General features: G+C 50.3%; 6 protein-coding genes across 6 annotated transcripts; 2 read left to right on the top strand and 4 right to left on the bottom strand.

The window, feature by feature from the left end:
• Positions 1-64: 64 nt before the first annotated feature.
• On the bottom strand, positions 65-1657 carry J4E82_003124 (uncharacterized protein; the record flags this gene model as incomplete). The annotated part of the gene is made up of 2 exons (XM_051729413.1): positions 65-729; positions 775-1657. The coding sequence occupies 2 exons, from the start codon at positions 1655-1657 to the stop codon at positions 65-67; spliced, it is 1548 nt and encodes a 515-aa protein (XP_051590797.1).
• Positions 1658-2579: 922 nt separating this feature from the next.
• Positions 2580-3170, top strand: J4E82_003123 (uncharacterized protein; the record flags this gene model as incomplete). The annotated part of the gene is made up of 1 exon (XM_051729412.1): positions 2580-3170. One exon carries the CDS (start codon positions 2580-2582, stop codon positions 3168-3170), a length of 591 nt encoding a protein of 196 aa, XP_051590796.1.
• A 945-nt stretch (positions 3171-4115) lies between these two features.
• Positions 4116-5810, bottom strand: J4E82_003122 (uncharacterized protein; the record flags this gene model as incomplete). The annotated part of the gene is made up of 3 exons (XM_051729411.1): positions 4116-5514; positions 5569-5606; positions 5655-5810. The coding sequence occupies 3 exons, from the start codon at positions 5808-5810 to the stop codon at positions 4116-4118; spliced, it is 1593 nt and encodes a 530-aa protein (XP_051590795.1).
• An 866-nt stretch (positions 5811-6676) lies between these two features.
• Positions 6677-7905, bottom strand: J4E82_003121 (uncharacterized protein; the record flags this gene model as incomplete). The annotated part of the gene is made up of 3 exons (XM_051729410.1): positions 6677-7464; positions 7533-7664; positions 7719-7905. 3 exons carry the CDS (start codon positions 7903-7905, stop codon positions 6677-6679), a joined length of 1107 nt encoding a protein of 368 aa, XP_051590794.1.
• A 1389-nt stretch (positions 7906-9294) lies between these two features.
• J4E82_003120 (uncharacterized protein) lies at positions 9295-11011 on the top strand (the record flags this gene model as incomplete). The annotated part of the gene is made up of 2 exons (XM_051729409.1): positions 9295-10092; positions 10145-11011. 2 exons carry the CDS (start codon positions 9295-9297, stop codon positions 11009-11011), a joined length of 1665 nt encoding a protein of 554 aa, XP_051590793.1.
• A 453-nt stretch (positions 11012-11464) lies between these two features.
• Positions 11465-12749, bottom strand: J4E82_003119 (uncharacterized protein; the record flags this gene model as incomplete). The annotated part of the gene is made up of 5 exons (XM_051729408.1): positions 11465-11644; positions 11695-12161; positions 12206-12355; positions 12407-12530; positions 12582-12749. 5 exons carry the CDS (start codon positions 12747-12749, stop codon positions 11465-11467), a joined length of 1089 nt encoding a protein of 362 aa, XP_051590792.1.
• Positions 12750-13118: the final 369 nt, after the last annotated feature.

Below are 13118 nucleotides of genomic sequence, written 5' to 3'. Positions count from 1 at the left end.
ATACCGAATTGATGATATCACAAGAGACAGCATGATGAATATATTGCTTAGATAGTCCTCTGACTCAAAAAGTGCTGCCTTTCGTGAGATTCCGCTTCCAACCACCTTTAGTTGTCTTCACTCCAGTGCTCATGCTCGTACGTGTCACTCTGAGCTCAGCCTTCTCCACAACCAATGCTCCGTTACTCTGCGTCAAACGTTTTCGCAGGTCATCCTCCTCCAGATATTCGGCCTCACTGCCTAGCTCTTCTCGTATCGCTGCCGAGTATTCGATAATACTGCGCAAAAGTCCAGGTCTCCTGCCACTCCTATACATTCTTGACCCTCGCCGTGTATCAAGCCACATGCCGACCATGATGCAGACCCAGATGAAATTGAAGATGGAGACCATGAATAGAAAGATGTAAGAGAACCCCCACTGATACGTCTCGCTAGGTTTGCAAGATCCATGCTCCAGCAAATAAGCCGCGTCGTAGGTGTGGTTCGAGTCTGGGCGCTTCTCAAAAGCATATTGGTATCCAGGGTGTTCATGTAGTGGAACGGAGTTCAACTTTACGTATTCGACAGGAAATCTGGTAATTTGGAGGCTTCGGAACAGGGGTAACTTGACGCCTTCCAACACAAATTCGGCTGTTATATTTGTATTGTTGGTACCGTTGAAGCCAGAACCTACCTGAGGCACGCCATTCACTTCATGTTCCCAGGTCCAGTTTCCGAACTGCATACGGTCTGTACTTGGTCAGCTGAGGCCCAGAGTATTGCAGTCAAACATACAGTTATCAATAGCATCGACGAGCGGCTTGTCATCTGTTGTAGCAACGAGCGGCGCATCGAAACCGTCCAATCGATCAGCGTCGTGGATAATGTACTCCACCTGTTTCACCTGGCTCCATCCGAGGAGGTTCCCATCAAAATCCTCTATGTATGGCTCATAAGTCGCGATGTAACCTGTCATGGCTGCCATCAAAGTCGGGAACGAGATCACATAGAGCGTGGATAGCAACATTGAAAGTATTGCCAGCCATCGGAATAAGCGCTTCCAGGTGCCCGCCCCAAAAGCTAAGAATTCTTTCCCCAGTACACCGAGCGTGCCCATTGTTGTTGTTTCGAAGGCTACGGCGGCATACAGTTTGTACGATGTGTGATGCATCTCCATGTGGTATACCAGCCACTCGTTGAAGACGCGATAGTTCGCCCATGCCAACAAAAGTTGTCCACCTCTTCCAATAATCAGATCCCAGGCAACATCAATGACTTTTACCTGTGTAAAAGTCATAGCTCCAAAACTCAAGTTTGGTGTGAAGAAGTAAGAGGAATCCATAATGCGCCATGTTGCTCCGGAGGCTTCCTTCCAAAGACCGTTTGGATAGCAGTCTCGTCCCATAATGTAACTTTGGGATACCGTTTCCGCGGCGGCTGCGAGGCTGACGATGCCGGCGAGGGCAAGAGGGAGCGCCAGCAGAACGGAAGTTACTCGCCAAGGAAATAGTGACCATTTATCTTGTAAAGCAGCCTCGCGGTCGTTCTGTGGCCATTGGCGAGGCGTACCGGACTTGGTGTCGCTGTGGTGGTCGGCCATGGCGAGCAACTCGACGCTTCTTTGTGCATCGTCATCAGAGTCCTGACGAACAGCGGAGAATTGCGCCAGAGTCTTCATGGCTGGAGCACGATGAGACACGGCGTATGTCGAGGAAACGAAGCGCGTATCTAGCAAAGCCCAGCATACTTGAGGTGATCTGAGCCGCTCTCAGGCGTCCGACAGCTCTAACGACTTTGGCCGGGGATTTTCATGAAACCAAGCGAGGCGCAGTGCCCGCATTTGGGGGCCAAATACCTGCCAACGAAAGTTGGCTTTTCATTATGCAAGCGCAGAGTGCCTGGTGATGTTTCTCAATTATTGGCAAAACCCGAAGCATGCAGGACGTCATACGAGTTCGCTGATGCATTCAGCGGCATGGGCACCCAAGCTAAGTGAAAGTGAGCGCTCCATGAGGCTGGTCTTGGGAGCATCCATTCTATACGAAACGATGTATGTATGTGTGCAATGGTGGAGTTTTGTACAATAATCAGTAATGGTTGTTCTACTTAGAGTCCAGGAGTGCGTTAACCGAATCATGGCCTCTCAATGATCCTTGGAAGTACACTTGGGCGCCAAGACACTAACAGTATGATGTACGCTGAGGTGGAGGTCATCGAGCCACAACAAACTTCATCGTTCTTAGAGTCAACTTAAAATACATTCATGCTTGTCGCAGGTTGTTCTTATCGCGAAGCTACGTCGAACTATCTATTGCGCTCCTCCCGGCACAGAGCTTGATGCAGTCTAGCGCCGCGCACCCCGCTTCCAATCAGGGCAGGTACCTAGCCAGGAAGCACAACGGCTGATAGTAATTCATATCGCCTCCAGCAGAATGATTCGTTCGCACGTTAATGACCATGCGACATAGTCCTTGAATAGTATGATGCTCCGGATGTAGACTTGCGATGATCTGTCCTCGCGACAGCGACCTGATGGCTCCAACTTCCTTAGATTTATCGCATGATCTAAGCTAGTTAGGCGGGGAGAAATGATGGCAAACATGTGGACTGCACGTACAGCCCTTCTGACGGGTCTTGTCATCTCACTTCTTGGAGCCTTCTACGTCTATCAGTCCCCCACGCCGCTCAACTTTAGCATGCCTCATTCAATGTCCAGTCGCACCAGCATGCCCGATTTAGAGTTCACAATAACCCAAACCTCACGCTCCCCACCAGCCCTGCTCATCACGCTCAAAAACACGAACCCAGAAGTCACCTACACCATCTTGAAATGGAACACACCGCTGGACTCTTCCGCACTCAACACTGGTATTTTCACCGTCATCGATGCGGAGAGTGGAGAAGAGGTCAATCAAACCGTCTTGCAAATCAATCGCAAAATGCCTCCTCCGCAAGGGTCACTCGTCACGCTTGCACCAGGCACTGAAGAAGAGGTTGAGGTAGTCTTTGATAAGCCGTGGATGCCTAAGCGCAAGCCAGCCACATACAAGGTTCAGGCCAAGGGTGTGTGGAATGGTGTTTGGGGAAAGTACGGAGATGAAGTGACCAAGGAAGATTTGTATGCTTATCTTGAGAGTCCTTTCAGTGGATGGCGGTTTGCAACAAATGAGGTTCTTATGGAATTGCATTAAAGAGGGAATCAAGAAGACGAGAGTAAGGTGTTCTAGCAGCCTGCTACTATCTAGACTGGCCAGCAGAATTTATAATCTCTCTCTTTTCTCTATTTAATTCCTCATTCCTGCTCCGAAATCGCTCACTAGCCCTGTTAAGCTCAACCGATCCATCAGAGTATCTTGCATTGCTTCAGGACCTGCCACAGATACTACCCAACATTAGCCCTTTATCACCTTCAGTTGATCCAAGTTACGTACTTTACTCGGCTTTCCGATACGCTCTCTGATGGAGATTTGTGAACCTTTCGACGATGTCGAGCCGTGAGTAGATGTGCGCTCCATATTGCGTAGCGAGTGGTTGCGTGTGTGCGTGTGTTTCTGTTTAATGTACAATTCGAAAGGAGCGACCTGGCTACAGCAAAGAAAGATAGTGATATGAGAAGGAGTGGCTTGGTGAGTACACACTCCGCAGCACCAACCCAGAATATATACGCACCAAATCGCCATCATGACTGCACCAACTTTGGTTGATCGACAGTCGCCAGGCACCCGTTGATCGTCCCCCATCCGACCCAGCATTCTACAAAAACTTTATTCCAGTATCGGTTTACCAGCCCATCCAATGCGAACCATCTTACTTCTTTCGCGCTTAACGGCATGCTCCGCTAAAACCCACTCGGGAATAGAAGAAAAAGAAAAGAGGAAGCTGAAACGCGGAGATGAACGACAAACCCCACTTATACTTCGGGTTCGGTGCGAACATAACAACACAGTCTAGCGGAGTAAGGAATTCAAGCTGAAGCATGCTCCGAAATCCAAGAATGGAAAATTGTCGGGCAAGTACTGAATATGTGACGGAGATATTTCAGGACCTTGATGATGCTATGTAACCCTTCGACGACTCATTCGGAGCCACCGGCATAATCTGTACCCTCCCATTACAGCCTCTCATCCTACCACGCTTCACGAGGACCCATTCTGCTCTTTCTCACCGAGCTCATACGCTTTCAGCACCCTTTTCGCGACGCCCTCCCCGCTCCAGTACGCCCCCGTGACGGTCCCTAACGCAACAAACGGCGCGCAATGCTCTCCAGCCAACCAAACACCTCGTTCAGGCATGCCCTTTCGTAATGTCTCCACATCCTCATCACCCTTTTCGAGCCCAATTTGGAAATTGCAGTATGAACCGTAGCCAGCGAGTTCGTCGTTTGCCCATGCTGTTGCCAGGACGGCTTGTGGTGCGCAGTCGCTGTGGTTCGGCTTGTAGTTGGGAAGTTTGGAGTAGTAGGGAAGAAAGAAAGATGTTAGAAGGCTGTCATGCTTTTCTGGTGGGTTATTTGCTAGGAGTTTGGCGATATGTAAGCTTGTTGGTCCAAAGGTGTAAAAGAGGAGGGTTGGGTGCGCCGTTCCTCTGGGAAGGGCGGCGAGGTTCACAGCTTCTTGATCCCAGGCTTTTGGGTTCGTTTCAGATGCATATGTTGGATGTGTCCAGTGTGTGAAGCCTGGATAATGTGCTGGATTGACTGGTGAGTCAGTTGCTTGATGCACGGGCGCTGTTATTGCTGTGACATTTGGTTTGCTTAGGTCGCGAGATGCAGAGGGTAGTTCTGCATCGCTGGCTGTTCCTTCGTTCCAGAAGGCGCTTGGGAAGGTGATGTATACTTTGTCAAGATGCCCGTATCCGAGACTTCCAACAGCTTCTGTCAATCGACTCGGCAATGCTGGGACGAAAGCATCGAGATTGCGCTTTAGCCAGCCTAGTGGAGCCGTCATAATCACTTCGTCGAACATCATACTTTGCCGGCCTTCAAGTTCAACGGTAACACCCGCATCTGCAGTGTCCTCTCCCGATACGATCCGCTTTACTTTATGTTCAAACAGCATCGTCGCATGTTCCAGCGCAGGCTCAGCAATCTTCTTCAGCACCTTGTCGTACGTAGATGCGACAAAGAGATTCTCGCCATCGATACACTCCTCCAGCCAGAAAAATTTCAGACTTTGCCTTTGGATGGGCGAGCCAACGAAAGCACCCCACATTTCTGCCATCTGAAGGATGATTCGCTGTTGCCTCTTCGATTCAGCATCCTGATTAGGGAACATTTCTACAACCCGCTCTTCAAAGTAGTTATACAAACTCTTGTCCGAGGATATCGTGGCCGAATTCTCATTCGAAAGCTTCATTGCTTGCTCGATGATAGTCCAAACATGCTCAGTGTTCTTCGCTGCGTCTTTGTCAGACATGTGGTTTCCCTGGCTGTCAAAAACTGATTGGCGACCATCCCAGTTCATGCTGATAGTCTTGGTCTCTTTCGCAAGGTCTAGGATAGGGTTGTCATCAGTGCCGTGTATCCAGTTCGGGCCGCTAGCGAAACCGTTAGCTTGGGTGTAGCAGACCATATTGGGGTTGCAGACTCACAGGTCAACTAAATGACCTAGCGCATCGCTTTGACATAACTGTTAATTCATTAGCACATACGAGTTTACATGGCTGGGTAGACAGACTCTTCCACCAACCCTATTTCTCCCTTCCAGGACTGTAACCTTGACCCCGTGCTTCAACAGCAGATCCGCACATCTCAGCCCAGCAACACCCGCACCGACAACACAGACATGCGGTATCTTGCCTGCCGCTCTTCGGATCATATTGGTTTCGTCCATGTAGCCTTGCTTGTGTGGCGAACCAAACAGATCCTTCGATATTCGAGTCTCTCTTTCAGACGACGTTCTGTTATTCAGACTGTTAGCTCTACGAACTGCATTCTCGTTGCCGATGTTTCCCATGTTGACGGATCGCTATTCAGCAATAGTGAGAAAGTTGAGATGAAAGAAAAAAGGCTATATCAATGTTGCGGCGCTGATGCTTAGCCATGCATGTGTTGACAAGTATGGTCGAGAGATGCGTCCCAGTAAAACGTGGTTCAGAGAAGGAGAGTGCTGGCGGCGTGGTTGCCACGCTAGTGGCAATCCGTATCTCGTGCTACTGAGTGAATCATAATGACTACTCCGAAAGATTGGGTTGAAACGAGGCTACGATGCTGACAAAGGGATTCTTGTTGGCGCGAATGCTATTATGACAAGGAATTAAAGGCGGCACAGCACCTCGAGTAGGGACAACCGCTCACATACCTTGGAATATTTGTGTGGGCTGGAAAGAGGTAACGACCTCGTTTCGATTTGGCCTTGTGATGGACACAAGAGCCAATCTAATTTGTCCAAGAAATGCCAACGCGATGTATTAGGTTGCAAGTGAGGCGTGTGATAAGGTAGATGTTGTACGCTGTCATGCGTCTGCATGTACGTCAGATAGCGAGCAGTAAGCCCGACGCTAGCTTTAGTTAGTGCCACGAGGCTGTATCACGAACATGATTGGACAAAGCGACACAGACGAACTTGAGCTCAACCCATTAGATTCCTACTTGAATAGTACATTACGAGCATTGTTCTCGTATTAAGTGGCATTTTACTGCCGTGGTATCATATCTCGCCCATCATCATTCAAGATCGTCAGTCCCTGCGTGTCACACCTATTTGTCCTTGGAACCGATGTGAAGCTTGTTTTTCATCTTCTCCTTCAAGTGCGACATCTTGCCACCCTTCTCTTCGTTGCTCGGAGACGAGGTCAAGTCGGTGGACTCAGACTTACGGCCCGATTCAGATTTGCGACCTACATGCTCTCCAGCCGAACCTGCAACACCGTCAGTACTGCCCTGACTATGTCCAGGTTGCCGTGTCCACAAACCCTTGGACTCTGATCCACCAGAGGCAGCGTTTTGCTTAGCGGTAGCTGCGTCAAAGTTGCTGCTGTCGGAAGGAACGCCTGTTGATGCCCAGCCTGGAGTGTCGCGGTTCTCAGAGAGCTTCTCGGCATCGGTCTTTGTCTCTGTACCGGCGCCAGCTGCGTACACACTTGAACCAGCTGTGACGGAGTCGGGAGCAGTGGTCTTGATGGCAGGATCAGGGCTGGTGGAAGTGGCGGTTGTAGATTCAGTGGCTGTAGGGCCGGCGCCTGGTGCACCTGAACGACTGATGTCGTCAAGTGGTGTTTCCTTCCAAATCTTGTCGGTAACTCCAGCCTTGTCTGTGATGCCAGTGCTCTGGGCCGTCGAAGAGGCGTCAGTGTTGGATGTAGCAACGTCGGGGTTGAGAGGAACGATGGGCATGCCAACATAGGATGCATCTTTGCTATCCGAGTAGATCTTGGGGTCGGTCGATGTCTCGGTCTTGGTCTCGGTCGGTCCCTGGGTGGTGGGATCTAGCTTCAGGAACTCATCTGAGGTGGAAGTCTTCTCAGCTGCCTTCTCAGTTGCCTTAGCTTTGGGGTAGTTAGCATACTGCCCTATCGATAGCCCATATGTCGAATGCGGGGTGTTGAATACTCACAATCGTTGCCCTGGTCAAAAGGCTCCGTGACGGTACCCTTGCCAAGCTCACCAGAGACGGGCTCCTTGCCGACAGTCTCGTTGTTCTGGTAGTCAAGGAAGGTTCCCTTGTCAGCTGCGGCTAGAGGGGTTGCTGTGAAGCGGGGTCAGCATAGATCGTCTAATGCGAGACTTCGTGGGGGCGCACCAAGGTTGCCTTGGTCATAGGGCTGAGTGACAGTGCCCTGACCCTGCTCGCCTGAGATAGGCTCCTTGCCTGCGGTTTCGTTGTCCTTGGTCTGTTCGACCGCCTCCTCGGTCTTGGGCTGGTCGCCGTAGATGAGCTTCGAGGCTGTAGTGGCAGCAGTGCTGGCAAGGTTGGTGATGGTCTCCATGTTGACTGTGGTTTATCAAGATCAATTGCAAAAGTAGGGATTATGAAGTGGGCGAGGGAACTAGGTATCGTGAGTATACGTCGAGTCAAAGAGCCCGTGTTGGCGCGTTATGAAGGCACGCGGGCAGTGACGTAGGTTCCTGCGTTTGTCCCTGTTCTACCCAAGATCCAGCCACAGCCCGTGTTACGGGACACCTACACCAACGGGACAACCTACAGCGAGCCCCAGAGTGGGGCCTAATCATAGCATATACCTTGATTTAACCTCAATTGAGCTCGATAACGCCATCGACATACCAATCGATCTTGGGAACATGGTGGGTGGAGCTGCGTCCAGGTACCCTCAATGGCCGGTCACGCGCGAGGACCTCAAGTCAAATCAAAGGCGCGCCACATCACATCCTGATCTTCGTGATTGCGACCGGCCTGGCGCGCGTGTTGGAATCTCGAATCTCGGCCGCGCTGTTGGAAAGGAGCGTGGCTGGGCTTGCGTCATGCTGCAAACATGTCAAACATTGGTCTTAGCGCGTTTCGTCATCGTCAACGACTCTTTCGGCATGCCTAGGGAGGTGAGGATGCTCGATTCGTTGATCCACGTACCAATCCTTTATACGAGGCCTTGTGCTCCCTCAACACAGAAGTCCGTATTGCGGTATCCAATGGTCTCTTTGACCCAATGTTGATCCTTTTTCTCTATTCCGAGTTGCCGAAGGCGTTTGCAAGTTTGAGGGTGGTACGACCTCGGATGCCCCTGCACTTATAGATTCAAATCACCGTTTAAACGGTAGATGTGGGTACAAGGGGCAGAGATTCTGTAAGGCTCTACCTAGAGTATAGTTTCACGATCTCCTTAGTCACGTGCAGAATGGCATTACCTACCTATGCAGGTAGACGTGGTCCCGGTCGACCTGTTAAAAAACTAAAGTATTTCACGCACGACGCGGACTTCTTTCTGTGTATCTACCAGTGTTAGGAGGAAGTTCTTTGGAGGCTTCGGCTCAACATAGTCATTGTTTTTCTGTCTCTCAGTTGGGCGAGACATCTGGACAAAGAAACATTGCTTTGACATCGACCACTAAAGAACCCAGAGGTTCGATGATGACTTCGTAAGGACTTCTTAAAATGTAGTAATTCCACCGCCACGTTCGGCTACTTGGTTTACAGTGGAGGGAGCGACCATATCCACTTCGCTCGAGTCATAACTGTAATTGTTTGACATGAGGCAACAAGGGATCAGACCAAATGAAATCGTTGGAACTTTCATCGCATAATTCTTCTAGTATTCTCTTGATTGAGTATTTTGACAGATTCGAACTCCCTAATCACCACCTACTGCAACCTTGCATCACACCCCCGAGCAGATTCCACCGCATATCGTAACCTGATAACCATGGAGTCGACAGCACACCAGCTCCCCATGTACCCTCATCGCGTTACCACGCCTGGCATACCAGAAACGATTTACCAAGTCCCCTCCCACTATCGCTGTCAGTCAGAAATCCGGGGGATACCTAACCATGATCTGCAACTACATCAAAGCTCAGAGAGCTTTGCTAACCTCGACTATCAGGATATCATCGCTCGTTATAATGACACTGCCGGGATGCATACCTGTGCGGTCTTCAAATCGGCCACTTCCAACGACGACATAAACGATAGAAAGGATGAACTACGATATGATGCCAGGTTCGGCGGCAACTTCGATCGTCGAAACACTAGGATTAAATCACTTCGAAGCAGACAAGATCGAGATGGCACTTTCATGGTTGCGAGTGCGCGAACGCTATGCTCCCTATCTCCCGAGTCATCTCCTCCTGCGTCCCCATCTTCACATTCTCCTTCTTTGATTTACAAAGAAACCCTGAAGATCGAGCATGGAATAGGCCCACAATCTATTCCTACACCTATGCTTGTAGAGAAACACCACAATATCTACTGCCGGATTAAGACTTTTCTTGTACAATTCCTTCGACTCTATCCTGATACCACGATGATCAGGATCTGTAGCCACAAGTTCCGGCACGGTCGGTGCAAGAAGTGTGACCTTCCCGAGGCTATATTGCCATATCTGAATGGGGGTATGCGAGCGGGCTTCTACTGCAAGCAAGATGGGTGTGAGGGATGTAGCAATCGTGCTTCGACATCGATTTGCGATGCTTGTGGTTCAGAGGAGGATCTATGCGTTCCTGTGAGTAGCGCTTCGAAGGAGGTACAACATAGCTGGTACTGACTGTGAACAGCCATTGCGTATAAGATCGAGTATGGTGGCATCTTCACTGCATACCGATAATCGAGATACAGATACTGGGAGCAGGTTGACAATCGCAGAAGAAGCGGCCCAGATCGGCTCCATAGACTCTATTCCCACCGAGCAACGCGTACACATCCTGACCAGCATCAACAGTATGTCCGAAAGCAGCATCTCATCCACCGATCTATCTTCCGACTCATTCTTTGAATCGAATCCGGTTGGGCCATTCTCCAGCCCAGTGGACTACTCGCTCGGCGTTCCCCCGTATCTACCCACCCATGATCGCAACACATTAACGGCTTGTCCAAGGCCCACTGTGGCCGTCGAAAATGAAGACTCAACACCTAGTCCTGGAAGTGTAGAGAGCAGTGAAGTATTCGAATTCGATGTCTTAGCGATTGCTGTACCGATCTTACAAGTCTCACCCACCACGATTCAAATACGACAATCCGGGACTGCCAGTCAACCTTCAGGAATAACAAGGAAAATACAAAGCCTGCAGGACATCGTACATGATGCTGTGCACGGAGATATAGAGTCTCAGGTTATGATACTGAGAATGTATCAAGACATATCGACCGCAGATGCAATGTCTGCTTTATACCATAAGAGCGAGCCAGACAGCCATCTCATCCGAAAAGCACGGTTAGTCCTCGGTCTCCAAGTTCAAGAAGCAGCTGGACATATTCCAGTTGGTTTGGTGGAAAAGGTGTCGGTGCAGTTGCTTTCGCAGCATAGAAACCACGCGATGCGTATGGAGGCTTTTGCTGCATACATTTGCCAGGCGGTCGTCGAAAAGGAATTGTCAGAGGCGCGCGGGACGCAGATTTTGGCGCTCGCTGAAGACGAAATGTAGTAATAGAGGACGTGTAAATTCTATTGGGTGAGAGTGTAGTTGTTTCCTGTTAAGTCCAAGGCACCTTGGATGTATCTGACGACCTGATCACAATCAGTTTATGTTGCTAACGTGGAACCTAGAAGTATGCAAAAAATGGGTTTCAGAGTATATGTGCATAAAGAAAGTGCGGGAAACACATCTCGGATGAACTTGTGAATATGATGATTTAAGTATCTGTGAGACTTCTGCTACGACCATTTATCGTGCACTAATCTCAGCCAGTTTCGCTTCTACAATATCTTCAGCTCTCTTCAATAACCCCAGTTCGTTATAGGATGTATCTGGAAATGCTTTCGTGAGCTCGACACCCAATCAGTGGAATGTTCAGTCGTCGCATCGTCTCATTCTCTGCTCATACATTCTGAGTGACTTTGCGTGTGGAGCTGACACGTGGTCTAGGATCGCGTCGTTCTACTCGTCCTCCATGCCTTCGAGTAGCGTATGCTCGAGAACGTCGCTCAAGGTTACCATGCCTTTAAGCTTACTGTTCTCATCTATGACGACGAATCGATGCACGCGCGACCTCCGGATCGTGTCGTATATGGTTGACATGTTGTCGTTCAGTGAACAGGTGAAGATACCAGGGAAGTCCTGCTGCTGTCAGAAATGCGCAGAAATGGAAGAAAGAAATGGATACTCACGTCTGAACGCTTCAGTAACGCATCGCCGACCGTCAGGTTCAAGTCATCGTATACGCCGCCCTTGATAAGCGTGATGACGTCTACAGCCTCAAAGACATTCAGCACGGTGCCTGCTCTGTCCAAGATGGGCACGCTTGATATGCTCTTCTTAACAAGCATATGAATGACGTCCATAACCGGTGTGTCCATGGATGCAGTCGCGAGATCCTCGTATGTGCCAACATTCAGCTCCTTCAGTGGCTTCCGTAGCTTCTGTGTCTCCTTGACGTTCACCGCGATGAACTTCAATATCCGGTATTGGGTGATGACGCTGACGACCATTGTTCTACGTGTCTCGTCATCGCTGTCGACTATAGGTATGCGGCGCGCGCGTGACTCAAGCATCTTGCGACATGCTTCGTATACGGGTCGATCGGGGTGTATGGAGATTGTTTCTATGGGTTTGACACCCAGAGCTTTCTCAATATCTGTACGTGTAAGTTGGTGGTCGGTGTGGAAGCAAAGCACCTACCTCTCAGGCTGTTTAGGCGGAACTGATCTACCCGCGCCAAAGCGTCTGGGTTCTGCCAGTAGTATTGTATGACGTTTATGTAGTCGGATGTCGTGAGGAGTCCGGCGAATGTGGAGGATTTGGAGTCCCACAGCGGCGCTGAGACGATTCCTATAGCCAGCCGTCAGCTCTTGCTTTGTACACACAAGATTCCAAGCTCACCATTCTGGTTCAATATATTCAGACTCTTCTTCACTAGCAGCGCCGTGTCGAATACGATGAGGCGATAGCTTATGGGTAGGACGTCATAGCTTGTTCTGGCCTTGAGGAAAGCTCTGATGGTTCTCTAGCTCTTGTCAGCTGGCGCTGCGACCATACGCGACACAGGATCCCGCACCAAGCCGTCCAGTTGCTCGCGGTCAACGGCTGAAAGCTGGCGCGGCTGCTCTTTTGGGGGCAAGGGCGCCCGGGACTGCTGGAGCAAGTCCCTCGGCGTCACAAAGGCGGGCCGCGCATCGTTGGAGAGGGCGTTGGTCGTAGAGTCTGCCGTGTCGACGCCCGACATGATTATCGCGTTGCTCCTCGGAGCCGCATGGAGCGTGTGACTCCAGTAATCCAAGCTTCGGGGACAGGAATAGCGGAGATCGGGGGCTAGTAGAGGCAGGATTTCTCGAATGCGGTGAAAGAGGATGCAGGTAGACGCCCGCCCCACGATCGTCATTAGCGCATCGTGAACCTGGGAAGTCAATGCGCAAACATGCGGGGCAGACAGTCATGTAGGTAAACAGGCGGCAAACGAACACGTTGGACAAGCTTTGCATACGTTTTACTTTACTTCCGCTCGAACTTGAATTGAAGCGCTCAGCTGTGAGATACGGCTAACCTTAGGGAATGCACCCGAAAGAGACCTGGTCCCGGAACCAGATCCTCAGGC

This window comes from Alternaria postmessia (assembly GCF_024291825.1).
Source record: "Alternaria postmessia strain BMP 2775 chromosome Unknown scaffold_13, whole genome shotgun sequence".
Classification (NCBI taxonomy): Eukaryota; Fungi; Ascomycota; class Dothideomycetes; order Pleosporales; family Pleosporaceae; genus Alternaria; species Alternaria postmessia.
This window is presented reverse-complemented; position numbering and strand designations above follow the sequence as displayed.